The sequence below is a fragment of the Rana temporaria genome, chromosome 6 (assembly GCF_905171775.1).
Source record: "Rana temporaria chromosome 6, aRanTem1.1, whole genome shotgun sequence".
NCBI classification, from domain to species: Eukaryota; Metazoa; Chordata; class Amphibia; order Anura; family Ranidae; genus Rana; species Rana temporaria.
The window spans coordinates 91,270,602-91,287,446 of NC_053494.1; the positions used below are offsets into that span (position 1 = coordinate 91,270,602).

Genomic DNA, 16,845 nt, shown 5'->3' on the forward strand with positions numbered 1-16,845 from the left:
CGATGAAACAGTCTTTCAGTCCGTTTTCATTGGTTTAGACTGATCGTGTGTACAAGGCCTAACCAGATACGCTTTGTCAAAAAAAATTTTGAAACATTTGGTCTCACCAAAAAGGAGCTCTGGTGGTCTGTGGGGACTTTAACATAATCCCGGACTTACAACTTGATTCCACCTCCTCCCCCACCAGAACTACCCGAACGCTCCAAAGCACTATATATCAGCATAAATGATTTGATGCCTGGAGATGTCTCCACGCAGGGGAAAAGGATTTCACCTTGTTTTCTTTACCGCATAAGACATACTCTCGCATAGATCTCTTTCTGGTGGACCAATGGATCCTTTCCAGAACAGAATTGGCATCCATTAATGACATTACGTGGTTGGACCATGCATCCAAAATACTGTCATTAAGAGACACATTTTCCTCAAACCCTGTTCCAATTTGGAGAGTTAATCCACTTCTTTTATAGGAAACTGCCACTAAAGATATATTGGAACAACACTTATTGCACTACTTTAAAGAGAACGAAAATTTGGTAGATGATGGATTTACACTCTGGAATGCCCAAGCATTCATGAGAGGTATATTTATCAAGCTAGGGGCTGGGTGTATCTATGCGTAAACCCATTCAAAGAGTAATTTTCACTTGCACAGGATGCACAAGTGCTTTGTGCATCTGCAGATAGGCAGTCCCATTCATTTTTACTGGGATATAGCATCTGCACAAACACATCCGCTGGTCCCAATTTAACAGCATGCAGGTGCGTGTCCCCAATCGTAGACAGTGTGCATTTGGGGACATGCACCCATGTCTGCATGGCTGGGACCAGCGGTTGTGTCAATGCAGCTGCTGCTTCTCAAAAGATGTAAATAGGATTGCTGTTTGGACTATATGTAGCACATGGCACACCATGGGCATCATTTTCTAATAGGAACATATTGTGGAAACCCCTTACCATAGCTGGATGGTTAAATTACAATCTTGGGGTTGCCAGCATATGATATCTACAGCTGGGGCAGTTTGATATTTTTAGATTATATTTAAAAAATGTACTGAGAACCCCATTTTTTTTTAACTTGGTCCTATTTGTCATATATTTTAGTTTTACTGTCATCGTCAGAATAAATAGTGTCATCTCATGCTTTGGACATAGAAATAACTCCACCAAATGCCCTGAGGAAATAAAGAAATTCACAAAACACGTAGACTAAAGCTGACATGCCCAGTTCATATGTACGATTTAAGTGCTTAATGGTGTCTATTTTTTATTTGTTATGTATATGTTAATACTACGTTGTTAATAGGACACTGGCAAGGCATATTCAAAGTCCCATATTTTTCTTTTTGGATTTTGGCTTACTACATTTATTCAGGGATTATACCAACCAGTGCAACCTATTATTAGTGAGCATTGAATTGCTGACTCTTCATCTTATTAACCTCCCTGGTGGTATGATTCTTTCAGATTTTAGGTGCTGAAAGCGGTACCATTATTTTGCATAAAAATTTGGCGTTTTAGATTGCAGGACTGTAATTCTTAGGAATAACTCACCTAAATCTGTCCAAACCAGAGTCTAGTAGACTATGATAAAGTTTGAAACACAAAAACATAAATTATAATATAATAAATAATAACAAATAATAATTTAATAATAACAATACTTGTTATTCAATACATTTTAGTAAATAATATATTCAAAAACTCAGATTTTTTTGGGGGTCAAACAAGGGTGCAATATCATAAGTCAGTAAACGTCTCGGGTATGAAAAATTTTAAAGCAAGTTACAGCACAAAGTCCAACGTCGCAGTCGGGACAATAGAAAAGCGTTTCTTTACGGATTTATCTTCCGTTGTCGTTGCGCTTGGAGCAGCAAACCACACACATCCTTGTGGGTGCGTTTTTTGTTTTTAGTGGGTGGAATGTGGTCCAAAAAGTGACGACCAGTTAGTCGTTCAGGGTTCACAACACCAGAAGCCCGACGTACAGATCGGTTTACCGCCGTTGGCGTTTGGTGCTTCAGAAAGATTAGTTCTGCAACCTTCCACACAAAGTCCGCATGGACCATAGACCTGTCACTTTTTTTTTTCATCAGAATGAAGGAATTCCACAGGCACTGTTCCAAAAGATGTCGGAATATTTTTATAGTATTTTTTTGCTGCTTCCTCATCGCTGGGTAAAAGGTCATGGCCTGGTCAGCTCTGCCCCCACCTCCCATAGTATGGTTGTAGTCCAACACAACCTGTGGCTTCATAACATCCTTTCCACCTTTGGCATGTACCATTACGGTTGAGGTGACACGTCTTTTTTGTCCCGCCACTTCAGTGCCATCATTTTCCCTTTCTGCCATGCAGCTACTTCTCCTTTCCTGAGCTTTTTGTTGGCAAATACTGACGGCATGTCACTTCGGTTAGGCCTCACGGTCCCATAAGCGTCCGTCTTATTTAGGAGAAGGAACTCGTATAGTTCTGGGGAGGTATAAAAATTGTCTGTGGTGACACAGTAGCCCTGGTTCAGCAATGGCTCTATCAAGGAAACAACCAAAGCGGTTGCCATTCCAAAACCGCTGAATCGCTGGCAGAATTTGGTCCCTTTCCCGGTGTACAGGACTAGGTTCCAGATGTACCCAAAGCTGGATTCACACAGCATAAATGACTTTATTGCAAAGTGAGCGTGCATGGATGCGATGAACTGTATCCAGCTGAGTCTACCTTTGTAGGCCATGAGACTTTCATCAATAGTAATGTCTCTCTCAGGAATATAGGTCCGCTGGAAATTCTGCAAAATAAGCTGGTAAACCTCCCAATTTTTTTTCAGCTTTGGAGCTGGATAAGAACTCTCATCAAAGTCCTCATTATTTGCAAAGTGCAAATACTAAATGATCAGTGAAAATCTATACTCCGACATGACGGTTTAAAAAAAAAGGTGTGGCCAATAATTTGTTGGTTGTCCAGTACCATTTTTGCAGGGGTTTCCCACGCTTCGCTTGTCACTCAACTCCTCTGAGAGGGAATCCGTATCGCTGTCGCTGTTTTCCAGCAGGTCGCATAGCGATTTTGAGGTAGAGGCGCGCTTTTTTGGTGCCATGGTCGCTGTGCAGTTTACAGACACAAGTACAGTAAATCTGCAGACAAGGGCACTGGAGAAAGCACTGGGGGCAATCAAAGGTCACTGTATGTTATTTTTTACTGTAATTCAATTGTATCAGTGTGTTTTTACTTTGTTTTTACTTTTGACTGTTTGAATTTGGCGCCGTTCCCCCCCCCGTTCCGCCCCCTGCGTCGTGATGCTCGCAGGGAAGGGAATCAGGGGAACACAGTGCATCGGGCGGAACATCCGGCCGCCGTGCACTGTGGAAATACATTGCTGGATCGCAGGGAAAAGGTAAGTCACCTCTTTCTGCATCCAGCGAGGCAAACCCGAGTGTGGCTCGGGGTTACCGATCGCAGCACAAAAATCTCACCCCGAGCCACACTCGGGAATACCGTTCGGCAGGTTAATAGGATTCCCTGCACAATAATGCACAGCGCACCTGTGCATCCCATATGGGTTAAGATTGTGCTTCCCAAAGGGGGATGCATGGGTATGCCCTTGTGAACAAAGCCTTATAATACCTGTTGGTAATCTCCTGCACTGCATCACTTGGAGCCAAACAGGTATGCAGCATTCACTTCTGCTGAGAAATGACCTTATCAATCTGTTGCTGTCGGCTAGGGGAAAGAAAGTGACCTAGATATGTTGCTTAAAGGGTAATTTAAAGGGTAACTAAATTTTTGTGTGAAAAAATATTGCATATAAAAAAATAATATAAATAATAATAATAATAATAATATAATATAAATAATTGTGACACAATATATTCAGAAATGTATTGTTATTAAAAAATGGAATATGGCAACCTGGAGGCATTCTGTATATTTGCTGTCTTCCCCTTTCTACATTATTTAGAAATTGCACATCATGTTACATATCTGTTCCTTATTTAGCAGTGTGTGTGGAGTTTGGGCATACACTGTGTGAAAGCTGATTGGAGGAAAGGCACACATCCCCCCTCCACATAGGCAGAGTAATGAAGAAACTTGCAGAGCTCAGTCTGAATAGACAAGCTCTTGGATTATATATCTTTAAGTTCCCTCACCAACACAAATTTCCTGCTGCTTTTATCTTGTGTCAGCATGCTGATAACAGAGGAACAGAGCATCAAAAATACATAGCACTCAAAGCTTTGTAGAGAGATATGTAAACACTACATCTATATGTGCCCAGGTCATTTGCATATTAAAGTAGAAAATGCATAAGCTGCCCCTAAGCACTATAAAAGCTAACATTTTCAGAAAGGGGGTCAATTGCAGGTTTCATTTAAAGAAGATGTATTCTCAAGCATGCTATCTCAGGGTGGGGAATTTCCACTGTCAGAATTCAATAAAACAGTGGGAGAGATCCCTGCATCTATATTGTTTGTGTTGATGTAGGGATCTGTAAGTTTCTTTTACTTCATGAAAACAGAATTAAAGTGGTTGTAAACCCCCACCCGGAAGTTACACCTACAGGTAAGCCTAGATTAAGGCTTACCTGTAGGTGTTTGCAATATCTCCTAAACCTACATGGTTTAGGAGATATTTGCCAATAGGTATACACCGTTGTCTACGGCGCATGCGCACCATAGACAACGGTGCAGGAGCCGAAAAAACCCCAGTGAGTGATGTCATCGCCGCTCCAGCCAATCACAGTGCCGGAGCGGCGGTACCCAAAAGTAACCTTCCGGGTATCTGTGAAGAGATGTCTGTGGCCGGTCTTGCAGGTGTTTTTTTTCAAGGGTTTACAACCACTTTAAGCGTGCATATCCTTTTTAACCACTTTAGGACCAGCCACCGCAGATTTACTGTGGCAGGTTGGCTCCCCTAGGCAAAGCAAAGTTACCCCACAATATCTATGCGAAAAACTAAAAGCTCACAACCCCAATCGCGTTCTGCGATCCACCAACCAAAATCTACTCCAGATACCCAAAGCCAGATACAAGTCCAAAGGAGAACAGAGATTTGCAGTCCAAGGACCCAGACTGTGGAACACTTTACCAACCTGCATCTGATTGGAGGTGAATCACTTGGCCTTCAGAGGAAAAATTAAAACCTATCTCTTCTGAGGGCAAAAAGTCTCGCTCAGAAATTGGATTCCAAGCGCCCAGAGGCGCACATTTAGGCGAACATTTAGTTTGCATGTGTTGCGCTATATAAGTTTCCCACTCACTCACTCACCTTACATTGCTTCGCCTTTTGGCCACTAGGGGGCGATGACAGCCGGGCACCCGCAATCTCTCATGACAGAGTGAGAACAGGGATCTGTGTGTATAAACACATAGATCCTGGTTCTCTCAGGGGAGAGGAGACTGATTGTGTGTTCATTCTGATTATGAACACCGATTTGTCATCTCTCCTAGTCAGTCCCATCCGCCCACAGTTAGAACACACACTAGAGAACACAGTTAACCCCTTGATCACCCCTAGTGTTAACCCCTTCACTGCCAGTGTTATTTATACAGTGATCAGTGCATTTTATAGCACTGATCACTGTATAATTGTCACTGGTCCCAAAAATGTGTCAAAAGTGTCCGATCTGTCCTCCGCAATATCGCAGTCCCGATAAAAATCGCTGATCGCCACAATTCTTAGTAAAAAAAATAATAATAAAAAAAAAAGGCATAAATCTATCCCCTATTTTGTAGACGCTATAACTTTTGCATCAATATACGCTTATTGTGATTTCTTTTTTACCAAAAATATGTAGAAGAATACGTATCGGCCTAAACTGAGGAACATTTTTTTTTAAATTGGGATATGTATTATCGCAAAAAGTAAAAGATAGTGTTTTTTTTTCAAAATTCCATTTATGGGAAAAAGAGGACGTCATTTTTGTTTGGGTACAGCGTCGCACGACCGTGCAAAAAATGGTCTGGTCAATAAGAAGCCAAATCTTCCGTGGCTGAACTGGTTAAGGCTTTTCTTCCACTCTACCTTGAGTAAGATGTTATTTACCATTTTATCCTGCATATTTGGCATTTATCCATTTACATGTGATGGTAATGAAAGCTGATGCAACAAATTCAATCTTAATAGGAAATAATATATCAGAAATTTCAGCAAATTGGCCATACAAAGATGTATGTTAAAAAATGTAAGATCTTAAAACATAAGACCTTAAAGTTTTTTCTTGTTAAACTCTTCAGTAAAAAAATGCTTATTCAAGTTGGCACACAACTCAGATGATAGCACAGCAATCTCTTAGTTGCAATGTTTTCTTTACTGTGAAAGAGCGTTTCTAAAATAATTTCTCCACACCAATGTAACATTTATGATCCTCAATAATAAATGCTGAACTTTAACAAGATCAAAGTACTCTGAACTTATTAAAAACACCACAAAGTAAAAACTTTTCTAAGGATTTACAAATTTTCAAGATATCAAGAAAGCAAAGCAAAAATACTCAGCCAACTGACTAGAAAACATTTGAAGGTAATATAATCGTGTGACTTTTTATATGTTAATTTCCATGTCAATTTTTTTCTTTATTATGAATATAGAATATTGCACAACTAATTTGCACAACCATTTTTAGACCTGATTTTGATAAGTTCTCCCTGGGGACATTATTAGGCTTCCTTGCACACTTTCTCATCCTCTGTTTGCCTGCCTGCAAGCCTACCATTTCTCAGAGCTACAAAATATTTGCAAGTGCAGTTTCTCCAAAGCTTAGTAATTGACAGGGAACTCTCCTGTCTTCCATCATCCAGTAATGTGCAAGCAATTTAGTCTTTTGTATTTTCCTTGCGTGTGCTTGGGTATCCATTGTAAAGTAAAGCTTCTTCTCATTTACTAAGCCTTTTTTTTTATTATTATTTACTTTTTGGTCATACATCCCAGGTATCTTTAGGAAGGGAGGTCAGAAGAAGAGGGGGATTCTTAGCTTGTATACACTCATAAACCTGCACCTAATTGTTTTCTTATGTCAGCTAAGTACACTCTCCTGCATGCATGCTTAAGCTAAAGGCAGATAGATTCCAGGAAGTAAATGCTACATGAATCATTTGCCCATTACTCAAGATGGCCACAGCCAGAAAAGCTAAGGTGTGTTTTTAAAGTCATTTCTCAATAAAATAAAGCATAGAGGCGTGGACGGATGGGGCAGTTGCTTTGAACAATAAAAATGAATAAAATTGTGCTTTTGGTTTGTGGTGCCCAGATGCAGTAAAGATCCACTTTAACCACTTGAGAGCCACGCTATAGACGAAAGATGTCTACAGCGCGGCTCTCAACTCCCTGTTTACATTCCCCCTGCGCCGCCGAGGATGCGCGGCTGGGAAAAGCTGTGCCTGGCGGCCGCAATGTCAGCCAGGTACTCACGATCAGCAGTTACAGAGGCAGGACGTGGAGCTCTGTGTGTAAACACAGCTCCAAGGCCTGTCAGGGAGAGAGGAGACCGATGATGTGTCACTTGTACATAGGGACACAGATCGGTCACCTCCCCCAGTCAGTCCCCTCCCCCCACAGTAAGAATCCCTCCCAGGGAACACATTTAACCCCTTGACCGCCCCTAGTGTTAACCCCTTCCCTGCCAGTCACAGTTATACAGTAATCAGTGCATATTTATAGCATTGTTTTGCTGTATAAATGTGAATGGTCCCAAAATAGTATCAAAAGTGTCCCATATGTCCGCCGCAATATCGCAGGCCTGACAAAAATCGCAGATCGCCGCCATTACTAGTAAAAAAAAAAGTCATAAATCTATCCCCTATTTTGTAGGTGCTAAAACTTTTGCCCAAACTAATCAATATATGCTTAAATAAAAAGAAACTGCGCCATGAATTTAAAATATTAAACAATAAGCATGAAGGATAAATCTACTGGGTATTTTACTATCAGAGAAAAACACCAAACATCAGTCCATATCATCTGCTGGCCTTCTAAATATTGATTAAACAACACCGCAGTGACACCATAAGCAATCAACAATTGAGTGAGAATCCCACCACCGAATTTAATGGCCGCTTACCAGAGGGCAAGCCCAATATGTCAGTCGGCTATGGCCCAGCCGCGGCCTTTAATCTCCGGGACAGATAGGACCCGGAATTACTACCCTGTGTGAATCCATCCTGGTGTCCTATCTATCCCAGAGATTAAAGGCCGTGGCTGGGCCATAGCCATATTTATTGTTGTTTTGTGCTTATCCCACTTAAGCTGCTGCCTTTAGTATCATGTACTTAATTTTGAGTCAGCCCGGTTTTTCCTTTTTTGTTGCTTTAATCAATATGCTCATTGTGATTTTTTTTACCAAGAATATGTAGACAAATACGTATCGGCCTAAACAATTGGGTTATTATTATAGCAAAAAGTAAAAAAATATTGTGTTTTTTTAAAAAAAAACAGTTTTTTGTTTATAGCGCAAAAAAATTAAAACCGCAGAGATGATCAAATACCACCAAAAGAAAGCTCTATTTGTGGGAAAAAATGATAACAATTTAATTTGGGTAAAGTGTTGTATGACCACGCAATTGTCATTCAAAGTGTGTCAGCGTTGAAAGCTGAAAATTGGTCTGAGCAGGAAGGAGGTTTAAGTGCCCAGTAAGTACGTGGTTAAACAAAATATCTACAGGTGTTAATTAAGTAAGCTCCTGTTAATTTTAATCAGAAAGTTTGTGAAAAATTCAGAAGCAGACTATTTTGTATCTTATAGTGTGGGTCAGGCTGGAGTGTCTGGCTAGATGACATTGAAGACATTATTCTCTTGAACGTTAGTGGTTTTGTATAAAAAAACATCTTTTCTCTTATAGGAGTAAGAGAAAAGCAACATGTTTTCAGGTAAATAGGGGTTACCAAAACAAACAAACTAAGTATTTTCCCTAATAGTTAATATTTTTTGTTTAAGGTGACATTAATATAGCTTTGGAGAAAGCCCAAAAGGTTGTAAATTAATTATCTTCTAGAGAAGTGCAATTGGTTTTTATCTGGATCTTTTCCAACTATGTTTGGTGCATGAAATTCCATAGAGCAACAGAGAGCAGGGTTGTAAAAGTAAAAAAAGGTTTGAAATTAGTTTTCTATGTGAATAATTAGGTACTGCAAATGGATGGCTGTTCCAGCAGTCATCAAGCATAAAGCCAACCATGATTGCCTCTACATGAGAATCTTCCATTACAAATTATAAGACACACTTGCACTCATCTTAATGAGATGAAGACCCTAACATGGTGATCAAGAGGAAATCTACTAAAATGCTACAAACTGCTTAAAAGCACTTACACTGCTGCTGCTGAAGCACAGATGTATGCTATCTTAACTGTTTTTAGCAGTATGGCTTGTAGTCTCTTGGCTCTGTATGGACATCTGAAGATGCGCTGAACAAGCTACTCTACACAAACTGGCTACTCATTTAGCCCGTTGAAGAGCATAAACTAAAAGTGTTGAAAGGGAAAAAAAACTGAGAGCTAGGTCATTTTGCTAACAGAGGACTTCTATTTAGTAAATGTCATTGTTTCAAAGGCTGCAAGAAAAGTGTAAGTGTATAATTTACAACAAAAGTGAAGAAATACCATAAGTTCACAAACTTAAAGAGTTCAAATTATGTTCACATATTAAGCTGTAATAATTAACTGTAAACAGAGATGAGCAACCAAACCCAATATCTTTGCATATATTCCAGATTATTCTGAATACTGGATTAAGTGACACAGGCCTAATTCATATTCTTCAAATATATACTGTATAGAACATGTACTGTATAAGGAGCTGAAAAATATTCTCATTTTTAAACCTGAACAAAGGTAATTATGTTGCAAAATAATCTGACAGAAGTTTCCATAATACATCAAAACTGCATATATGTTCTTCTTTAACCCATGTTTGCTTTAAATCTTTAAATTGTGTTATTGTTGTCATACATTGTCAAACAGAGCTTTTGTTACACTGCTTAAACACACAATATATATATATATATATATATATATATATATATATATATATATATATATATATATATATATATATATATATATATATATATATATATATATATATATATATATATATAATATATATATATATATATATAAATCAGAACAACAGACTTACAGTCAAATCATGCACAAGTGATGGGAGAAACATGCAATTCTCAATATCACTTATGTGAAATAATATACAAGTCTGTCCCTAAGAAAGAAAATAGATGGAATGTAGTTGAAAATGCACAAAATAGAAAACAACATGGACTTTTCTTGCTAAAGGATAGCCATTTATCTATTCAAATATTTGATTGTCATGGTTTAGGAATATGGCATTAAGTTACTCCTCTTCACATATTCCTATAATAAAGGAAGATTTTCTTTATTTATTTTTTTCAATTTAAGCTCAATGCATCAAGTGAAACTGAAGCTGCACATAAAGCAGCATAGTCGGTGAGATTGCCTAAGATTTGTAATAAAGCCCATAGGCTTCTCATTCATTCTATGAAACCAAGACTGATAATTTGATTCCAACTGAGCATTCTAAAGTGATTAACTGGAGTTTGTGTACAAAAGGATATTGAGACCTGGATGGATGCATTAAGAAGTATCGATGGTTGTTACCTGAAGAGGAGTTACAAGAAATTTCATCTGCTGCAACGAAGACGAATTGATTTCTGTAAAAGAAGATAAAATTCACAATTCTGCTTGCTGACTAGAAAATGTTGTAGTTGCCAGTTGAGTTGATATGTATAGATGGGACATTGGGAAAAAATCTAATTTTAAATAATGTGGAGGGAACACACGGTGACATATTTTAGTTCTAAAGAATATGTAAGTATTGCCAGTAAGAATGGTTACAGGGTATTAAGCTTAAAATGAATGACAGACGATTTTATCACAAAGTGCTTCAAGGCCATAGAATGTTCAAGTTAAGACATGTATTTTTATAAGGGTAACTCAAAGCCTCTGTTTCTTATTGTGATTTATAGGAGGTATTATATGATATGGCTAATGTAAACCACATGTTCTAGAATGTAATATATAGATGTGAAATAATATACTTCAACTAAATATCATGTTAAATATGAACATTTTGACTATGCTGTTTTACACTGACATTTGTATATGTGCATACATTGCATGCTATAGATTAATATTACAAGCATTAATCACAAAGATGCCCAAAATCTGTCAACAAATGCCATATCTATGGCACTGCAAAATAATAATAATAATAATAATAATAATAATAATAATAATAATAATAATAATAATAAAATAATAATAGCATATCATATAAATTGGGACCCATAAGCATTAATTATGGGAACCCATTTTGGGTCCTGTCCTACAAGCAGGGCATCCTAAATTAACATAATTAAATGTATAAAAAGTGTCAGTAGCCTCAAAATTGGTATTTTGGATTCCTGAATGCAGGCAAATTGAATTACCTACTGGATTCTAATATCTTTATGGAGAATCTGGCATTGAAATCTTTTTACCTGAGTTTATAGATCCACCAACCTACAGAAGCCAACACAAGGTGTCTTTGATTTCTCTGTTGGATGCATCTTTTAGTGTCTACTCTAAGCTTAATGCCGCGATCGGATTTCTGATGGTATAATCCGATGGATTTTTTTGTCGGAATTCCGATGAAGCTGACTTTCATCAGTCTTATATACACATTATCAGGCCTCGTACACACGGCCGAGAAACTCGACGGGCAAAACACATCGTTTTGCTCGTCGAGTTCCTTGTGAAGCCACCGAGGATCTCGGCGAGCCAACTTTTCCCATTGCCGTCGGGGAAAAAGAAGACTTTTTGGCCCGACAAGATCCTTGGCGGTTTCCTCGTTGAAAAGTGTGCACACGACCGGTTTCCTCGGCAAAAAAAAAAAAACCAGCAAGCTTCTTGCTGGTTTTTGCCGAGAAACTCGGTCGTGTGTACGAGGCCTCAGACTAAATTCTGACCGTGCCAAAACACGGTGACGTAAAACACTACGAGGAGCCGAAAAAAATTAAGTTCAATGCTTCCGAGCATGCGTCAACATGATTCTGATATTGCGTGGATTTTTCTCCGATGGCGTTCCACACAGACAATCAAGATTTACTATACTTTTTTTGTCATTGGAAAAATTTAAAACATGTTCTATTTTTTTACACCGATGGACTTTTAAAAACCGATCGTGTGTACACGGCATTAGTTATAGTTTTGACCCTAAAGCTCATGGAACTGTTTGAACAATTTTAATGACACAGTTATTATTTATGTATTTGAGTAATGTGATTGAAAAAAAAATGCTTGCTGAATTTTTGGTGGTTTTCATAAAACTTTTTTTTTTTACAAGGATGGATGATACTGCACTGTAAACAGAAATACTCTACATGTGTTTTAATGCACACAAATTACCCTAACCACTAAGCAATGCATACAGAAAAATAAGATAAAATGAATCTCATACATGTCAGAAAAAGACCACAATGCATGAAAAAACACATAAAAAGCAGATAAAGCATGCCGACTTAAATAAAATGTGCAGTCTTTTTTCAGTTTTTAAAGTGAAATATGTAACATAGATCTGCTGGATTGAAATAACTTGATCAAGATATGGTAATGTTTTAGAAAATTCTTTCCAAATATAATTTGGAGTTGCATATGTTTGTACATATTGATCATTACATGCCCAGTTAGATATTTTAGATAAGTAAAATTGCACTTACTGCACTATTAATGAGATCAGCATAACAGGTAGAGATCGGCAGGGAGGCGGCTGGTAAGAGCAGAATTGCACCTGAAAGGTGCTAGAGAGGGGAAGATGGTAGCTGTCATGCTGGAATGCAAGCTCCCTTTAGAGTAGCTGGGCTTCTGGTATCATTACAGCAGATTGGTCAAGATAGGTGCCACTTGGTGATCTTTGGCGATGACATCACTACTTCCATGGGGGCATGGCTACCTGTTTCAGGGCTTGAAGAACCACTTTATCAAGATAAGAAGAAGAAACTCCCTTTTGGCTTGTTAAAGGGACATGGCCAGCCCAAAAACATGTAGCCACACCCCCATCCAAGCCCAGACTGGCCATAGGGCAGACCGGGCATATGCCCGGTGGGCCGCCGAGGCCGCCATGATGATCAGGCCGCACAGCGGGAGGTAAGCGGCGATCGTGGCCTGGACAGGGTTAACACAGGTCACGGCCGCCGCTCGCCTCCCGCTATGCGGCCGTGCCTGGCCTTCTCCGGCGGAACTAGTGTCTGCATGGGCTGAGCTGTGTGTCTCTCACACACAGCTCAGCCTCAGAGCCGCGCTGACGGCTCTGCTCTCAGCCCCTACGGACTGCTCCTCATCCAGCCATGGGTGTCCATCCGCACAGTGGGGTAAGGGGGAGCTGCAGGCGCTGTCAGGATGTCCCCCGACCCCCCCTCCTCTCTCATGTCGGGCTTGTCGGCAGCACGAGAAAAGAAAACTTCCTGCTTCTCTCCCAATTGGCTACAACGGAGCTCCAATCAGAAATAACTAGTGGGGCATCATGGGAAATGTAGTCCCAGAGATAGGAGGCCCAATTAATGTCAGCAGGGAGACGGCTACAGTCCCCAGCATGCACTCTGCTGGGGGGAGGAGAGAAAACCCAGAAACAAGCAGGTACTACAGGAAAAAGAAAGAGGACTGTGCTGGGGAACTAATAGCCCCAGCACCACCAGATAGAGCCACGCTGTACCCACCCAACCAGAGAGAGAGAGCCACACTGTACCATACCACCAGAGAAAGATCCACACTGTACCATACCACCAGAGAGAGCCATGCTGTACCGTAACTACAGAAAGAGCGCCACGCTGTACCGTACCACTAGGAAGAGTGCCATGATGTACCGTACCACCAGAGAGAGTGCCATGCTGTACCGCACCACCAGAGAGAGAGAGCCACGCTGCACCGCACCACCAGAGAGAGAGCCATGCTGCACCGCACCACCAGAGAGAGAGAGCCACGCTGTACCGCACCACCAGAGAGAGAGCCACGCTGTACCGCACCACCAAAGAGAAAGAGACACGCTGTACCGCACCACCAGAGAGAGAGCCATGCTGTACCGCGCCACCAAAAGAGAGTGCCATGCTGTTCAGGAGCACCAGAGAGAGCAGGTCAGTGTCACTGAGCAGTGTGGGCACAATAGGAGACAGACAGTACTAGAATTTTATGGACACAATAGGACTAGGACACTGTAATATAAAGGGGACTGCACTGTAAAAGGGCACTACAGTCCCCTTTATATTACAGTGTTCCTGCACATTACAGTGTGGAGGACCGACACCATCCACCCCCGTGAATGTCTACCAACATCTCTGACCCCCCTTCCCCCCGCCCTGGAAAAGTTGGCTGCTCATTCTAAAATGCCCGGGCCTATTTTTCGTCCCAGTCCGGGCCTGCCCCCATCAATATAGTGACATCATCCCTTAAGATCCCTGTGTGGAGCTGAACTTGACCAAGCCACCACCCAGCTACACTGAAAGGAGCTTGCAATCCAGCCTACCACCCTCCCATTGCCAGCACGTTCTAGGTGAAACTCTGCTCTTATCAGCTGCCTCCCAGCTTTCAAAAGTCACTCCACTGGGGTTTTTTTACTTAGATTTGGTAATAGGCTAATCCAATAAATAATGCAGTAAGTACAATTTTACTCGTCTCATATACATTTTACATATGGCTTACACTTAAATGGTGATGTCTAGAGTTGAGCGGACACCTGGATGTTCAGGTTCGGACCCGAACCCGAACTTTAAAAAAAAAGTTTGTGTTTGGGAACCCGAACCCGAACCCGAACACCGTACCCCATTGTAGTCAATGGGACACGGACTTTTATAAAAAAAAAAAAAGGGCGGAGGTCCCCGCAAATTAAATAACCAGACCCTTTAGGTCTGGTATGGATATTAAGGGGAACCCCGCTGTCAATTTAAAAAAAAATTACGTAGGGTTCCCCGTAAATATCCATAACCAGACCCTTCAGGTCTGGTGTGGATTTTAAGGGGAACTCCACCCCAAATTAAAAAAAAATGACGTAGAGTTCCCCCTAAAATCCACACCAGACCCCTTATCCGAGCATGTTGACCTGGCCGGCCGCAGAAAAGAGGGGGGGACAGAGTGCGGCCCCCCCCTCTCCTGAACCGCACCAGGCCACATGCCCTCAACATCAATTTTTTTTCCCCGAACTCCGAACCTGGACCCGAACTTTCAGCAATTATTCGGGTTCGGGTCCGGGTTCGGGAAAAATCCAAAGTCCGTACCAAACCCGAACTTTACAGTTCGGGTTCGCTCAACTCTAGTGATGTCCTCTTCTGTTAGTTTTTAATATGTGCATTAGGGTTCTTAAGACCTGATTCAGAGGAGCAGCAATCATCTTTAGGTGCATTTTAGAAGCTTGTTTTTACCTGGACTCAATTCTTGTGATTTTGAGCCTCGTTCCATTTAGTCTCTAAATGACTGAACTTTACCCTTTTTTCCCTATTCACTTAGGCCCATATTACATCATATGGTTTATATAGTGCATTACTACTGCTTTAATGCTCCTTGTAATGATCTGAACATATGGGTAGATTTAGTAAAGAATCAGGGATTGCTCATTTAGAAAAGTGAATACTCACTTTGTAATGTGACTGCTCACTTTGGAGTAAATGAGGAGCAGCTGTGTTCAATTCAGTAACCTAATCATTTGCACATGTTATGCACATTATTTACCAAGCTATATGAACAGTCTCTGCTCATTTCAATCTCAAAGAAAGCAGTTTGAGATTGATATCATATCCTAACAATTGCAAAGCAGTTAGGCATATTTGTTGTAACTAGGGTATATGATTCTAATCTAAAATTAATGAGCAAGCATGTACACATGTAAAAGTCTTATAAAAATACTTTAAATACGTGGATCCATTGGGTAGATTGTTTCTTTGCTGATGAGTTACTGATGGTGTTTTGTAGCCAGATTCAGAAAGACTTACGCCGTACCCACAGAACGAAATACGCCTGAAAATAGGCTTCCTCCGACCGACTACACTTTCCTACGCCGGAGTGTCGTGGGCGCATATTTACGCTCGACACATCTTGCGCTCACATTGATTTCCTATTCAAATATGCAAATGAGGGAGATACGCCGATTCACGCATGTTTGTGCGCCCGACGCAGGCTATGCGCAGTGCGCGTAAGTCGTACGTCCGGCCTAAAGTTCTTCCATCAAAAAGCTGGTTTATCTTTGCACCAGACGTACACAGGTCATCTGGAGAGCAGCTACAGCAGCAACGTTACAGACGAGCTGAGCAAGCTGAGCAACTCCACTTGCAGGACAACACATCTGTGTGCCAACATGCCAGGGGCAGCCGTGGTCCTAGCACTACTAATGGGTCCACCGACTCGTAGGAGGGCACAAGAGAGGATACACCGCACGCGCATGGACGTCTTTGGCATGGGTGATTCAGAGGTGTATCGCATCTTCAGATTCAGCCCTGATGCCATCCTAGAATTAGCCACAACCCTGCATGATGACATCACCAGCATCACACTGCATTTTCATGCAAGTGGATCTTTTCACCGTACAAGTGGAGTTGTGGCTGGGATGTCACAATCCACCATGAGCAGATGCGTGCACCAGGTTGTCCCCGCAATCCTCAGATGCATGTCCCACCACTTCATCAGACCCACCCATGAGCATCTGCGGCAGAAGGCAATGCAGGATTTCTTCATGTTTGCAGGATTCCCACGCATCGTGGGGGCCATTGATTGCACACATGTGGCACTACAGCCCCCCGTGCCACAGAGCAATCGAAAGCATTGGCATTCCATCAACGTACAGGTGATAGCCGATGCCCAATGCCTC

General features: G+C 41.0%; 1 protein-coding gene across 5 annotated transcripts in view; it reads right to left on the reverse strand.

The window, feature by feature from the left end:
- Positions 1–16,845, reverse strand: part of RBFOX1 (RNA binding fox-1 homolog 1) — a 1,331,074-nt gene that overhangs the window by 76,970 nt on the left and 1,237,259 nt on the right. The window contains exon 12 of one of the 5 annotated variants that reach the window (XM_040356987.1): positions 10,617–10,669. The exons of the other annotated variants lie outside the window; for them this stretch is intronic. Within the exon in view, the coding sequence (XP_040212921.1) occupies positions 10,617–10,669 (53 nt within the window). The remainder of the gene's footprint in view (positions 1–10,616; positions 10,670–16,845) is intronic. 5 annotated transcript variants of the gene reach the window in all.